Source organism: Lineus longissimus, chromosome 6 (assembly GCF_910592395.1).
Source record: "Lineus longissimus chromosome 6, tnLinLong1.2, whole genome shotgun sequence".
In the NCBI taxonomy this organism is placed as follows: Eukaryota; Metazoa; Nemertea; class Pilidiophora; order Heteronemertea; family Lineidae; genus Lineus; species Lineus longissimus.
Genome location: NC_088313.1, coordinates 131,375 through 147,588, shown reverse-complemented (window position 1 = coordinate 147,588; position 16,214 = coordinate 131,375). Strand labels below are relative to the sequence as shown.

The window sequence follows — 16,214 nt, the reverse complement described above, 5'->3', positions numbered from 1 at the left end:
ATCGTTCATTATGGAACTCCAAAGTTCAATATTTTGATGCAATTGTCCAGCGACAAAGTGTTCAGGGTCCCTTAAAGGCAAAGTGTCCAAAGGCACCGGAGTTTTTTGTAGAAGTAATACATCATTTACAACCTGATTGAGTTTGAATTGTTGAGCTGTGAAGTCAGGAGAAGTTTCCCCAATGGTAGTCCAAGACGCCTGTAACCTCTTGACCTTTTCGGCAGCAATTGGATTAAATTTCACCGCATATTCCCATTCTGGAATCTCTGGCTTAAAGTGCCCCAGTGAGATAGTAGGGGGGGATTCCTGCAAGAACCAAAATAAAATGTAGAAACATCTCATTACAGGCGTATCAGACTATCAAAGGGAGAACTTCTCCTAACTCACAGCTCGCGCGAACTAGGTCCGCAAGGGGTAAGATCCCTTGAGCTGAGAGAGAGGAAGATGTTCAAAAACAAAATTGCTTTACTTATTAACGGTTTTCTAAACAATACACTTATACCACTTAGCGTACCGGACTATTTTACCTTAGACCTATTTCTTGTTGTCAAATTGGGCCTTTGCCAACTTCATCTTTTCACATTCTTTGTACCAATGCCCAACCTCACCGCAAAAAATTACATGGGCCCGGGTTATTTCTAGCATAACCATAACCGCCATAACCCCTGCCGCGACCTCTACCTCTGCCGTACCCATAACCCCCGCCATATCCCTGACCGTAAGCGGCACCATAGCCACCAAAGCCAAACTGATGCTGGGGAGGTGGGGGAGGCTGCGCGTAAACATGCTGAAGGGGGAAAGAGGATACGGCAGAAGAGGTAACCGGTGGAGACTGTGACCTGGAACGAAGCGGCTTTTTTACCAACTTTTTGGCCTTTTTGCACTTGGCTAAAGCTTTCATTATTACGTCAGACTGGCCTCCACCCAATGCGGAAAGACAAAAAGTGGGGATATCAACAGTATCTTTGAAACGTTCAGCTTGTTTGCCGAGCTCGTAAAAGAGGTGCAAATCTTTGTGATCTTGGTCCTTGGCGCACGCCACTAGTTCGTCTAAAGTGGCTAGGATGAGGGTAACGTTGGGCTTTACTTGTAAGGATAAATTCCTCACCTTCCTCAGGACTGCCTCCACCGGTTCTGCCTTTCGGTTCTTTTCTCTCTTTTCTAGTTCTAGAATTCGTTCCCGTAAACGCGGCGCGGTTTCCTCATCCTGTTCTTGACGGTCGAGGCGAGGGGCTTTGGCTACTGGTGCTTCGTCTTCATGCAATTGTTGTCCAACGGGCTGTCCATACTCGTTCGCAACCACAATGGCCGAATGTAGCATCAGGCGGAAGTTGCCTACCGAATCTTCTCGACCTGACATTCTGAAAAAATCTACCGCATCTTCACCCGTGAGTTCCTGAAAGGCTACTGCTATGTCGGGGACGTCCAATTGTTCGGTAGGGCGGTTGAGGCGTATACGAGCAAGTGGGTCCGGGAGGTCGTCGTCCTTGAAACGGGCGAGAAGCTTCAAAATGGGCAGCAAATCTCTGCCCACTAATGAGTGCCTTTTCCGCAATAATATGTTATTGGAAGCCATGACAGAAAACTTCTAGGAGCGAAGCAATCTAGCCACGGCCTAGAAGGGAGTGAAACAAGATTGCCACCAGACCTGAATTTAAACTCACGCCCAGAGATTATGAATGGGATTATAAAACCAGTTGAAAGGTGTAAAAGCCAGTTAACAAAGGATCTCCGGCGTGCACAAAAGGGCGTGTCACGTAACACGAATCACGCGGCGAGCTTGACGGGAAAGCGCATGTGCGCACCCAACCCTCGATATGTTACATAATGTAAAACCTAATGTTTTGCTGCCCTAGCAGACCTATTTCCATAATGCATTTACCTATGCATTTCCTATACCTCTGTATACATGACCAAACCGAAATGGCCGCCATACCAAATAACCAAACTGCCAAGTAACCTAAAACTTGGAACCTTCACTATAGCTTTATAATAGCCCTTACCGAACTCTAAATTTGGCAAAAGGACGAGCACAAACTTAGAAACGGGATAGCTGTATAGAAAATCTAAAATAGCGAGAAATAGGCAAAAAACGGAGATAATTACCTGAGAGCGCACAAAAAAGCCGACCGTAAGGTGAACATGCGAGACGAAATACAGTTCGCTCAATCACCGCCAGGATACACTTTGGATCTATAATGAAATGACTTTGACCATTGTTAAAGGCACAACTTAGGCATGGTACATGTTGGTGTTTCATACAAAAATGGCTTCCAGTAGGACCGGGACTTCTCCAAACATGCAGGATACTTCATGATTTCATGCCGAAAACTTAGCCGTCGAACAAAATGGTTTGGTTTTTCCGATGGAATTTTCCCCGGGCTTTACCATATAGTCCCATCAAGTAAACGCAGAAAAAGTAACGAGTACTCGAGATCGTAGATGGGTACCTCTTTCTCGATAACGACAATTACATGTCTGAGCTGACTGACATACCTGCACGATTTCAGTAATGTCACGTAGTTATCTCTCAGCTTGTAATGAAAGTCCTTTCGTTGACTGAATCAGGAATGCCAGGTTATCTGGCATTTCCTTCAGTACACGCGACAGATGAGGCTATAGTGATTTATGGTTGGAAAGGAAAAGAGATTTCGGTTCATTCGTTTTTGGTGGACTGGCCATCTAAAGTTAACAGAGTGATTGGATTCGGCGGTATATACTCGACTATAACGGTTATGGTTGGTACCGAAAACCGATTTGCGGTTCGTCCGTTTTTGATCGGCCGACCATCCAATTCGCAGCAGATTATTGGGACGGAAGTTGAGAGACAATATATTGGGATGAGACGAATCTTTCAAAGTGCAGTGACTGGATACCATTCGTTAGAAATACTGGTCACACTGCGTGCACTTCAAACTGAAACACGAATAAGATGTCTGACCGATTCCGCACCGTCACCCTATGAAATCCTGATCACCTTGGCTGCCACAACGGCTGATTGAAAGTGGGTGGCAGTCGTATCGTTGGATCTTCACACAGTATGCTGAAAGGTCCTGTCATCAGTCTTAGATGAATAAACGCTTTGACAGTACCGAGGACAAGTGTCATACTCCATGAGGCAGATTGGTACTATGAGATTCTCTTTCATCACAACTGTCAGCTGCCGACTGCTGATTGAAAATGGACGACAGCTCTATCACATGGTTTCACCTTTCATTCATTCTCAACCCTCCATGTCAGAAGTCAAGGAACGCGCATATGCTGCGCTGCGCTTGGCCACTTCAGGCGAGTTGAAAGTACAGAGAGTGCCACTGGTCGGACCTCGAACCCATCACCTTCTGACGAGAAGTCGGACGCTCCGGTAGTCAAAACCCACGACCTCTGCGCTGATGAGCCAGACCGTCTGCCAGACTCTGTGACACCAAAAAACGCGGAATATACGGACGCAGCCATCCCATCTGCATGATTTGTTTACTGGCCAAAGATGTTGATCAAATACGCCACTTAGGGCTAAACTACGTCTATATGCACTGTCAATCTGATGATGCAACATGGTTTATGCAGCATTTTGGAAAAAAACGGGGTAAAAGATTACCCAGGAAGTGGACAATTTCTTTTGGGGTCGGAGACATGATGCCGGCCTGAGGAATTGACAGATGGGCTAATGATGTAAACAGTGGTCGCCGATGAAGAAATGCCTAACATTACAATATGCGGATCTCGCTTTAATTAGATGCGACTGATGAGTGTTGGAACTTGGTCTTGGAAATATTTTGTATTAAAAGCGACTACGTCAACTGCTCCCTATACCATGGAATAGACCAAGAGTGAGGGACCCAGGTCCCAACCAACTGCTCCCTATACCATGGAATAGACCAAGAGTGAGGGACCCAGGTCCCAACCAACTGCTCCCTATACCATGGAATAGACCAAGAGTGAGGGACCCAGGTCCCAACCAACTGCTCCCTATACCATGGAATAGACCAAGAGTGAGGGACCCAGGTCCCAACCAACTGCTCCCTATACCATGGAATAGACCAAGAGTGAGGGACCCAGGTCCCAACCAACTGCTCCCTATACCATGGAATAGACCAAGAGTGAGGGACCCAGGTCCCAACCAACTGCTCCCTATACCATGGAATAGACCAAGAGTGAGGGACCCAGGTCTCAACAAACTGCTCCCTATACCATGGAATAGACCAAGAGTGAGGGACCCAGGTCCCAACCAACTGCTCCCTATACCATGGAATAGACCAAGAGTGAGGGACCCAGGTCTCAACAAACTGCTCCCTATACCATGGAATAGACCAAGAGTGAGGGACCCAGGTCCCAACCAACTGCTCCCTATACCATGGAATAGACCAAGAGTGAGGGACCCAGGTCTCAACAAACTGCTCCCTATACCATGGAATAGACCAAGAGTGAGGGACCCAGGTCCCAACCAACTGTTAGGATTGCGAGTGAGGGACATTACAGACTCAGATTGGTCGCTACCAGCGGTTGACACTGGTCCTCGAATCAAACATTTGAAAGAGAAGCCTGACTGCACTTGGGACATTTATTCTAATGGCTAGACTTTCTTGGGACGTTTATATGACAATTTTATCGTTAATATTACATGAACATCGACATGACCTGAATAGCGAACGCGGTCTCTCTCCCTGAGAACGCTGATGGCACATCGCATACCACAATCCTGATACTATATTCGTAGGTTCCATCATTTCAAATTAAAACCCGCCCGAGGCTCAAACACGTTTATTACCTTGTAACACGATATAAGTTAGCGTTTTATATTGTATGTACAACGCCAACAGGCTATTAATTATGTATCTTAGTCGAGGGGTAGGGGTTTGAACTGAGAATCAGATACACTTGGGGCCGTTAATTAGATAAACACGTTCTTGGTGAAGACAGAAATGACACTAATACAATGGATACATCGGTCGTCGTGTGTAATGTAATCTGCGCTCTCCACTCAGCATTTCAGCAGCTCGTTCATTTTCATCAAACATTTTTGCATCAAGGGTGAAAAAACCAATCAGTGTCAACCCACAGAACACTCGTGCTCCGGCCGCAGACAGAGGGAATGTACATGTATTACGATTTTACCAAGTTCAGGGAAAAAAGGACACCATTTCGGTAAAGCTCTGCTTACAGGACACGCTGCTTTGCTGCTGGCTGTCAAAGGAACAAATTGGCACCTTGCCTTGTTGCTCACCTTCTGCATGCCGGACGTGCCCTGTTTGTTGTTTAACGAATTACCATCTTGCCTGAGATGCACTAATCTATCTCAGTGTGTTAATTAATCAACCATTTGATAGATTTACTCTGTTGTTGGTTTCTGTACGAGAACAGGACACGGTTTGGATACATCATTTGATACGGAAACTAGTGGTGGCATTTGTAGGGACTCAATGTTGAATAAACGCAGTAATAAAAACTAGTTTCCTTCGAAAACAAACAGAAGTCGTATTGTTGCCCATGCGCGGTGTCCCTTTTCATCTTGTACAAAACAATGGAAATTGATATTGAAAACAAGAGCGCGGCCTTGACCTCACAAGACGTCAGTTTCAAATAAAAAAGAAGTAGAAAATATTTGGTGCCTATTTAGCACGTTTATAAATTACAATGCATGCACCTTCTCAATGCGCTCTAAATTCATTCACAAGCCCAAAACACCGTTCTGTAGAAACACCGAGGCGCACATTCTGCGCTCCATTTTTTTCTGGCGAAAGGGTAACATTTTTTTTGGCGAGCTTGTCTCTTAAGGAAAAAGTCCCCAGCCGAATGCGGCCGTCCCTGCTCCATTTTTTCCTTTAGAAAGTAGCAATTTCTTGGTCTGATTGAAGTTGTTATCTCTATTTGACATTCATGTTTGTCTGGAAAGCTCACTAAAAGGTTGCGTCAAAAGCACATCAGAAAAGTGGGTTTGCTGGAAGACATGTTGGTACTGTACGCGTTACATATCGTCAGCAAGGTCGGATAAGATAGACGGACTATTTTGACTCAATTAACATGCACTTTAACGTATTCGGTTCAAAAGTGAAGGATTATTCCATTTATACTCAGCCGAAAGCTATTAGTAAATAACACGAAGCCAGCGTTCACGATATTCATTTTCTCAAAGGTTCTACCAGCAAGGGCTAGAGAAAATTAACAACCAGCTGCTGTATCAGGCTGATAGTTAATGGAACATTTAAGGTTTATAAATGGTACCGCTAACATTATTGAGATATTCTAAATAATATGTACCTTTCGCGCCGAAATAGCCAGAAGGCGAATGTGTATAACGGGAAAGCGAAGTATACGCTTCCTTAAAGTTTTGCATCATAAGATCTCAAAGATTCGGTGGGATTCGAACCAGCGCAAAAAGAAAAACAAATCGGGTCAGCGCCTCAGACCACTGAGCCATATACCATTGGGTGTGGAGAGCGGTAGCCGGTACATATTCAGCACGGTTCAGCAGTTCAATGTGCTCATGACGTGACGAGAGCAAATCTCACGGGTGGGGCGGAAATTCGCCATATTGCTGACATCATCGGCGCCAACAACTGTTTCTTTTGACCCTGCCGGAGTCTTTCAAAACAATAAATGATTGTGTCTGACCCTGCTGACCTCGATGTTGAAAAACTTTTTAAAAATGGTCATTCAAACGTTAAATCAACTGCAAAGATAATCTTTTATATCACTGAGGTATATACATACGATATGTTGAGAAAAATCTGTACAACTATCGAAATATACGATTACTTGGAACTATTTCGGCTAATCACTTTGCCACCTGCGCGACCTTGTCACTATTGTGGCGCGCTCGTTTGCATACCGCATATAAGAGGCGAATAAAATCCCCATTTCAACATGAAAGCCTTGACGGTTCAGCGCTGAAGGTGTTTGACTGTGGATCGGCTGGTCACGGGTTCGACCCCCGGTGAATCTGCCGAATTTAAAAAAAAATTTTTTCTTCTTCCTTGTCTTGTTATCTAATCATCCATGTACAGATGTAAACATTTTCATTATCATCATTATCATACCCCGCACCCAAACTTTTCAAACTCCAGCACATACTGATTCCGGGCGTTCGAGTACATGAATTATGAGGTAGATGTATTGTTTCAATCATCGCAAATCTGCCTAAAACGGCAAGTTTTCTCAGGTACGGGTACGGCAGTGGCGTGCGTCTTTTTCATTGAAACGACCTCGCACGGCCGGCACCGACATATATCGTCGTTGATGATGGAGAGAGCGGTAGCCGGTACATATTGAGCACGGTTCACTAGCAGTTCAATGTGCTCATGACGTGACGAGAGCAAATCTCACGGGTGGGGCGGAAATTCGCCATATTGCTGACATCATCGGCGCCAACAACTGTTTCTTTTGACCCTGCCGGAGTCTTTCAAAACAATAAATGATTGTGTCTGACCCTGCTGACCTCGATTTTGAAAATTTAAAAAAAAAAGGTCATTCAAACGTTAAATCAACTGCAAAGATAATCTTTTATATCACTGAGGTATATACATACGATATGTTGAGAAAAATCTGTACAACTATCGAAATATACGATTACTTGGAACTATTTCGGCTAATCACTTTGCCACCTGCGCGACCTTGTCACTATTGTGGCGCGCTCGTTTGCATACCGCATATAAGAGGCGAATAAAATCCCCATTTCAACATGAAAGCCTTGACGGTTCAGCGCTGAAGGTGTTTGACTGTGGATCGGCTGGTCACGGGTTCGACCCCCGGTGAATCTGCCGAATTTTTTAAAAATTTTTTTCTTCTTCCTTGTCTTGTTATCTAATCATCCATGTACAGATGTAAACATTTTCATTATCATCATTATCATACCCCGCACCCAAACTTTTCAAACTCCAGCACATACTGATTCCGGGCGTTCGAGTACAAGAATTATGAGGTAGATGTATTGTTTCAATCATCGCAAATCTGCCTAAAACGGCAAGTTTTCTCAGGTACAGGTACCGCAGTGGCGTGCGTCTTTTTCATTGAAACGACCTCGCACGGCCTGCACCGACATACATCGTCGTTGATGATGGAGAGAGCGGTAGCCGGTACATATTCAGCACGGGGGATTGGGGCGGTTGGCGACACTGCGCGTGGGTCTTTTTTGCGCTGGTTCGAATCCCACCGGTCTCCATCTACGTGAATAAGTCCCAATTATCACTCATGATATCCCTTACGAAAAATGTGTCTCAATTTAACCATGGTAAATCCACAAATCACCATGGTAAACTGACAGCATATGAATTGGGACGGTGAGAAATATTTACCATGGTGACTATGGTAAACTCTGAGTCAGAATTCACCATGGTGAACGGTGACTTCACCATTGTGAGATGGTGGTAAGTTGGCATGGTGACCCCCTGGCCACATAAAACCCACGTCCAACTTATCTCTTTAAAGGGTGAAAGGACTTAGAGAGTAGTCAAAGCAGTTGTGACATTGGCTGGTCGCGTATACTTATTTGAGCCGAAGGGTTTCGAGGAGATACGTCATCGATATGTCACGTGCCTCGTGAAGACCACGCGATGTGCGTGCCCCCATCAGCTATTCCCGGCCCTAAGACCAAAGGTTGAACAGCGATTGTTCACTTGTAATGCAATCCCTGCTATTGCATTCACTTGACTTACCTCATCATCTGTTTGAGCCAAAGGAAGGGTCTTCCTCCGTGTGATGTTGGTGCTGCTGCACGTACTGAGCAAATCGCCTGAATGGTTCCTTATCTGGCTTCACCAGTGGCTGTTGATACATTTGCGTTGAGATACGTGAGAAACGCGACGTGGCTAATAAAGCTCTGGCGAAAACGTGACTGGTGTGAAAATACAATGATATTGTTGAGTCAACTGACAAATAACGGGGTGTAAACACAACAAAAATGCAACGGGAGAATTATTCCTGACACAACGCCTTAATTAGTTGTCGGAGCATGGAGCTAAATGTGTTCAGGACTAAGGAATGCCCTTAGATCAGAGTCTTTCGACTAAATTTACTTGAAAGACTCTTGATAGATATTGCAGCAGTCGAGGGAGCATGGCAATTGTAATCCTATAGCCATCCCCACCTGCATAATTCATGGCTGATAGGCGACGGTAAATGTTTGCCGTTCTCTGCTTAGCATACAAGACCCGTGCCATGGGCTTGAATTACCAGACTGCTTAACCGACCATCATAACATAATGGGTATAGTGTCCGACCAGGCGCGCAAGATGGTCTCTCGATGTCTCGTATTCACGTCGGTTCAACGAAGTTATCGGCAGGCAAACTGAACAACATTAGAAATGGATGCAGAGAGGTCAACTAAAGCTGCCGCAGTTGCAAATGTCCGATGACCTTACGAAATAGTGCCCCCCCCCCCCCCACCACCACCACACGGAAAGTCTTTACAACTTCATCTCTCAATATGTTACGGCCCTTCCTCTATCTGTTCCCGTACAGCCCATTGCCATCCTTTATTGCTATCCCTATCAATATTATCTTCTTATTGTGTGACCGTGGCAATCTCATATAGCACTGTCCTCATCGCCCTCCTAAGGCCATGATCTGAGCACCGCTCACAAACCTTTGCTGTGCAGTCTTTGTTTATGTAAGAACTCAACAGGATCAATGGGAAAGCAATGCTTGGTTTGATAACCTGCTCTGGCTGAAGGCAAGGCGGGGGATCAATGCAACAGGTTCTTCCACAGCTGTTATCTGAGGTTAGATGTTACAGCCATTCTATACCATAACATCTTACAAAAAGGGGGGTTCGCACGACCAGCGTATCGGCCTACTTTTTACATTTTCTCGGGCGGTGAAAATGAACCTTCTCATTTCCTGTTTAAGTCCGGCGCAGATCAGTTAGCGAGATCGGGCCCGATGAACATGTGGACAATAGGGCCTGTATTTAGGCACCGTCGCCATGGCAAATGCAAAAGGCAAACGCACCAACGGCAACCGCTCTCTTGTAAAATTTTACCCCATGTACCGTAAAACCCAATCTGCGCAGCGTTTACGACTTGATGCAGTTACCATGTACAGTAGCTGTACCGTTGATATATTGTAATGGAAAGGCTACTTGGGGAAATTGGTTTGTGACACTCGGGCGCTCTTCATGGCATTAGTGTGCCAAGGATACGTGCGAGCTGGTTGAGAAGGATAGATATCACGGGCCATTTCTGCTCCAGAACTGAAATCTCAAGGAGGTTTCGTTGGCACAAGTGTGAAACATCCTGTCCCAATCAGGATGAAAGTTTGTGGAAATTTTAATGTAAGGCCAATGGTCACCATAGCAATGGATCTTAATCCGTTGGACTCTCAATTTCACTCAACAGCACAGCTGATGATCAGTGTTGCCAGTTGCTACAGTTTGTACACGCAGTTTGTAGGATTCGCAGCCATATCGGGACATCATCAACTGAAGATTCGGCCTTCTGATCAGAAGAAAGAACACGGCATAGTTTCAATTGATGTATTAACCATCCGTTAGTTACACTGTGGGGAGTTGGCTGTAACTACATGTACAGGGAGGTGATGACGAGAATATTTACCATGAGAAATGTCAGTTGTCGTTGTAGTCTTTCATTACACAAATGAAACATTTGACCTTCACTCTCAGGACACTTCACGCACCTTTCACCACCTTGAGAACGAGTTAGATGAGATAAAGCTACGAACTCTAGTATGATTATCGGCAAATCAGAGATTCAGGATAAGATGTCAGACCAAACCCCAGTGGCCATAAACAAATCAGACAGCGCCACACACAAAAGAGTATCTTATTTCTCAACACGTATCAGAATTATTGTTTCCTCCAAGCGATGATGTTGAACAATGTCAACGAATTTGATAAAGTTGTGAAATTTCAAACCTTTGCCGGGGCAATTTTGTGGTTTGGACGCTCAGATAGGCTTACTTTCATGAACAGCAGTGTTATGTGTAAAATAGCCAATTTTTATTACCCAAGTCAGTTACACACAGCTGAAACAGTCTACTGTATTCTGTTTTAACAAAATATCAAGAAAAACAGAGGAAAAAAAGAGAAGTCCCAAACTCGGTGTGATAGTCGCTGTGGCAGGATGACACTATAGCCCGAAATTGTCGGGTTTTGTCGCACAGATCTTTTCGCAACTTTGTCTTCACCGGTTGTTGTTGGGCCATTATAACCATAAAGACGACGAGAGTAGTGTCAGCATAAAGGCCTACGCCCTTTCCAAAGGAAAATATCCCCTTCATAGCTGCGGTTGAGAGTTTGCTTTGCGTATGAAACAGCATACGCAACACCAAATACTCGCCCAGCAAAAACACCGCACTAAAGTGCAGTACTTAGCACAGCAAAAACACCGCACTAAAGTGCAGTACTTAGCACAGCGGCAAAAACACCGCACTAAAGTGCAGTACTTAGCACAGCAAAACACCGCACTAAAGTGCAGTACTTAGCACAGCAAAAACACCGCACTAAAGTGCAGTACTTAGCACAGCAAAACACCGCACTAAAGTGCAGTACTTAGCACAGCAAAAACACCGCACTAAAGTGCAGTACTTAGCACAGCGGCAAAAACAATGTTTTGCCTGGAAATAATTGGTTACTGTGAAGCCATAATTGCATGGTTTCAGATTCACTTCGTTCTCGGTTTATTTTCTTCTTCTCTTCAATCAGTCTTTCAAATGAAAACTTTATTTCAAATAAAATTTATTTGAAAGACACTGCTTGAATGCAGAAGCTTCCGCGTGAAAGCCATGGACTGTGAAGAGAATCTCTATCGTTCTGTCGAGCAGAAAATTAAGTAGTGTCGAACATAAGCTTACCTGTCGCCATCGTCATAAAATTTGGCTGGTTTACTTGGCAAGTCGCTCGCCGAACAGGCATAATTGTTAACCTCTGGAGAGCCGCTTGCCGAACAGTACTTAATGGAGTTACTCGAATCAGTTAAAAATGTGGTGAAACCTGGTGGTTTCATTTCTGCATCTTGCTACACTGGCTGGCTCATGCGAGCAATGTCAGGACGTGGGAGCGGGTTTAAAATAATCCTTCAGTTACCAATCAACCAAGAAAATGTGGATACAAGCAGTCGATGATGCTAATGGCCTGCTGGAATGCTACACACGAGGCTAAAAAATTATACAAACACAACCCAATACTATTAAGCTTTCAAGAATACAAGTAACGGGAGAAATATAGTCGGCTAGAAGTGTGTACCTGGTAGTCACTGCTCTGAATAACGGCAACAATTTCATTGCCTGAAAATAGACTCATCAACCTGATACTTGTAGATACAAGAGCGATGAGTTTGGCATCTCTTTTTCCTGAGTTCCGAGTCCATCCCCGGCCCGATACCAGGTCTTGGCAAAAAGATATTGGAACCGTGCCGTGGGTACAGCAACTTTGACCAATGATGGATTTCAGTGAAATCGAGCATCATATAAAATCTCCTGAAAGGTCTGTAAAAAGGGCACCAGGTTACCCCTAAAATGCGATGCAACCTTGCTCGGCAAAATTCCTCTACTTGTCAACATGGTTTAGCGTGACTGAAATCATGGTCCAACTAATTTGGCCGGCCTGGCCCCGAAGCAACATTCTCACCCACCAGGACTAACTGGTTCTTGGCTGCCATGCTCAACCGTGCTCTAATTATCAACTCATTAAGTCCCTCTCGTGCCCCTAGGACATAGTAACAGTAGCTCCTTATTGATAAGAAATGTATGACAGACGATAGAAATCATGCGGTCAGAATCCGATCCGTCATCGTCAAGTATTGATGGCGCGGTCAGTGGCGTGGTAGTGGGATGAGTTCGGACTTCTGACCGATAGTTTTGTGGTTGCAAATCTCTTCGGCGAGTCACTTCGTTCCTTGAGTACGGGTGAGAGTTCAGAGTTGGGGAGGGGTTGTCAGCTCCATTAAGTGGGCTTTCGCTGGGGTACACTCCAACGCAATGATTGGAAATGGTAGAGTTGACTTGCGCTTCTTCGCCCGGAGATCAAAAGCCTGAACTCGGCGGTAACAATTGCATTTTCAATTGCTTCATTTTACCCAATTCTTTTTACCTTTAAGGCTGCCATCTACATAACGGGCTTCTCCGTCAAAATTACTCACAGAATAGAAGACCGACACGTGTCCCCCAAATATTGATGTGACCTCCATCCTTTATCACACCGCATCCAGAGACATGAACGTAGAAGAGAGGAGAGCCTGGGAACTTTCCCCCGGGGTACTTTCTTTCAGCACACGTTTCTCATGGCTCTATAGTGAATAATTCCTCTTTAGCCACTTGGTTGAATGAGATCAATATCTTACGGTCTGTTCCTATTCTTCTAATTCTAGACTTCGGACATCCTCGGGATGCATCGGCAGAATAAGGGTGCGATTGCTCGGAGTCGGAGCATCGACCACCAGTTGGATGAGGACAGAGAACGGAGGCAGAAGGAGATCCAGCTATTGATATTGGGTGAGTGACAGACTGCTGCCAAAGTACGAACGGAAACTGTTATTGGGCAACCAGCTGATGCCACGGCATGCCTCAGGGGACGGGGGAGTTGTGTGTTGGCGAGTTGAATAAGAATAGAGACAGAAAGAGATTCAGATATTGCTACTGCTGCAAACTGCTGAAACTGTTATTGGCAAACTAGCTGATGCTACGGCATGCCTCAGGGGACGGGGAGGGGGTTGCGAACTGGATAAGGACAGAGAAGAGACGAGGCAGAAGGAGTTAGCTATTGATATTTGGGGGTGGAATTGCTGGCAAACAACATATGAAACTATAACTGACAAGTCAGTTAGTGCTGCAGCATGCCTGGGGAGGGGGTAGGTGAGCTGGATAAGGACAGAGACAGAAAGAGATTCAGCTATAATTGATATTGAATTGGCTGATGGAATTGCTGGCAAACAACATGTGGAATAATTACAATTCTTGAGCAAAATCACAGGTTGTCTCAAAAAATTCAAACTTTTGAGAGCTATGAGATGCTCTTTTCAGGTGGGGCTGGCTCTGGCAAGAGCACCTTCATCAAGCAGCTCCGTATTCACCATGGTGATGGTTACCCGGATATTGAGAGGTCAAAGTTGAAGTCCCATGTATATGACAATGTGGCAGATGCAATTCATGTGGTACTAGTGAGCATGCCTAAATTTAACATAGAATTCCAAGATCCACATATACAGGTTAGAAACGTTTTAAATATTGAAATGGTGATCAAATGCAAGAAGCATGAGATGCATTAGAAATGAGAAAAAAACACAGGTCTGCTTTAAGGTTTTTTGATGGAACTTTTAAAGGGGGATTATGGGTAGGGGCCAAGGGTCAAATTGTTGGTCTTCAGGTCGAAAGATAAGGCCTTCTGTGAGATGATAATCATCTGGTTAATCATGGTTCTTAAGATACTTAAACGACCACGCACCAACTGTTGAAGCACAGAGGCTTGTGGATTCGTAGGTGCCAAGTAATTTTTGTTTCTTTGCAGGAAATTGCCGCTAAATTCCAAAGAGACTGCCCCTGGACGGTCCATTTGTATAGGACTGGTTCTCCAGACGAAGATGAGACAGTTGCAGGGAAAAAAGCACTTTTGCTCTCACCAACAAATTCAGAAAAGGTCCAGAAGTTTAACAAAGATTTCATCACGTTAGTTCGAACGCCTGAATTCAAGCAGTGCTATGCAAAGCGGGAGGAGTTTGAGATCCCTCCAAGTCAAGGAGAGGAATAGTAAGTACTCATCATTGACATATAAGGATGGATTACCATCCACTGAGTCAATGAGACGGGCAGAAAACTATCCAAATCATCGTACTACCCCGTGAATATCAGATATGCGTGGATGGCTTACTGTCCAAGTATTGAATAATGCACATCCAATCAAAATAAATGGTTTTGATAACACTAGATTCAAATACAGATGAATTATTGATAGTCCAAATATGCTTGGCTGACCATCGAAAGAACGAACATGATAGCTCACTATCTAAATGCCAAATACGATTGTTTGCTAATCAAATACCAATATGGATGGCTTTGATATTATTTTAAAAACCACATCATGACATTAGACATCAGGCATCAGATTAGACTGTTATAGGAGTGTACATCTGGAATTTAATGAAGTTCAATAAGCACTTTGTTTAAATGCACGTACATGTAGGCCTGCTTATTTTCAATTTCAGCTTTCTAGACCATTTAGACCGCGTCATGTCATCCAATTACATCCCCACTCTTCAGGACATCCTCTTCATTAGAAAGCCGACATTAGGAGTCCAAGAACATGCATTTACTGTAGATGGACTTGATTATAGGTATGGAAACCACCAGGCTCAAGATGTTAAAGGGGAGACTAGGTCATATTGCTGCTCATGTGCAGTGTTTTTGCTTGTGCCACAAGTAAATAGACAAACATTGGTGCGGCACTGTAGGGTTCAGCCAAACCTGGGCGAAATTTCATCTTTTTTCAAACTTCTGACATCAGCCAGATAAAATTTGGATACCAGACATCAACATTTATCATCAATAAAAGAGGGATAGGTTGTGAGAGAGATGAAAAAGATTCCTCTTTCATTGCATTAAGCAATTTTGAGATGATCCCTAACGATATGACCTCAAACTTAGTTTAGGCCAAGAAGCCAATACTGATGATGATGACGATGATGACGACGACGACGACGACGACGACGACGACGACGACGACGACGACGACGACGACGACGACGACGACGACGATGATGTTTTTGCCTCTATTTGCAGAGTCATTGATGTAGCAGGCCAGAAGAACCAAAGAAAGAAATGGATCCACTTTTTCGAAGGTGTTACAGCGGTGATTTTCTTCGCCTCGTTAAGTGGCTTTGACGAAACTTTAGAGGAGGACCATAATTTAGTAAGTACAATGGAACCTCTCTTAGTGGACACCTCTCTATTAAGGACAACCTCTCTATTAAGGACAATCTCTCTATTCGTATTAAACTTCTATAAACACTAGAATGTTATTACATCTGAAGGTGTGCTCTTTTTTGTTTTTCAGAACAATCTTCAGGACAGCCTACAAATCTTCAGCGAGGTGTCACAAAATGAATTCCTGGACAAAACAGACATCGTCATGTTTCTTAACAAACACGACGTACTACTATCAAAGCTTAAAAAGAAAAGCATAAAGGGCTGTTTCCCAGATTATGAGGGTAGGTTTAAACAATGTTTTAAAAGGTTAAAAATGTTCTGTTTTGGCGGTGGATCTTGAAGTTATT

General features: G+C 44.2%; 1 protein-coding gene across 3 annotated transcripts in view; it reads left to right on the top strand.

Moving 5' to 3' along the window:
- LOC135488904 (G protein alpha i subunit-like) overlaps window positions 1-16,214 on the top strand; it is a 54,782-nt gene that overhangs the window by 35,417 nt on the left and 3,151 nt on the right. For all 3 annotated transcript variants that reach the window (XM_064773833.1, XM_064773832.1, XM_064773831.1), the window contains 6 exons: window positions 13,317-13,440; window positions 13,969-14,153; window positions 14,453-14,691; window positions 15,147-15,275; window positions 15,721-15,850; window positions 15,995-16,148. In XM_064773833.1, coding sequence (XP_064629903.1) covers window positions 13,335-13,440; window positions 13,969-14,153; window positions 14,453-14,691; window positions 15,147-15,275; window positions 15,721-15,850; window positions 15,995-16,148 — 943 coding nt within the window. In that variant the 5' untranslated portion in view covers window positions 13,317-13,334. The remainder of the gene's footprint in view (window positions 1-13,316; window positions 13,441-13,968; window positions 14,154-14,452; window positions 14,692-15,146; window positions 15,276-15,720; window positions 15,851-15,994; window positions 16,149-16,214) is intronic.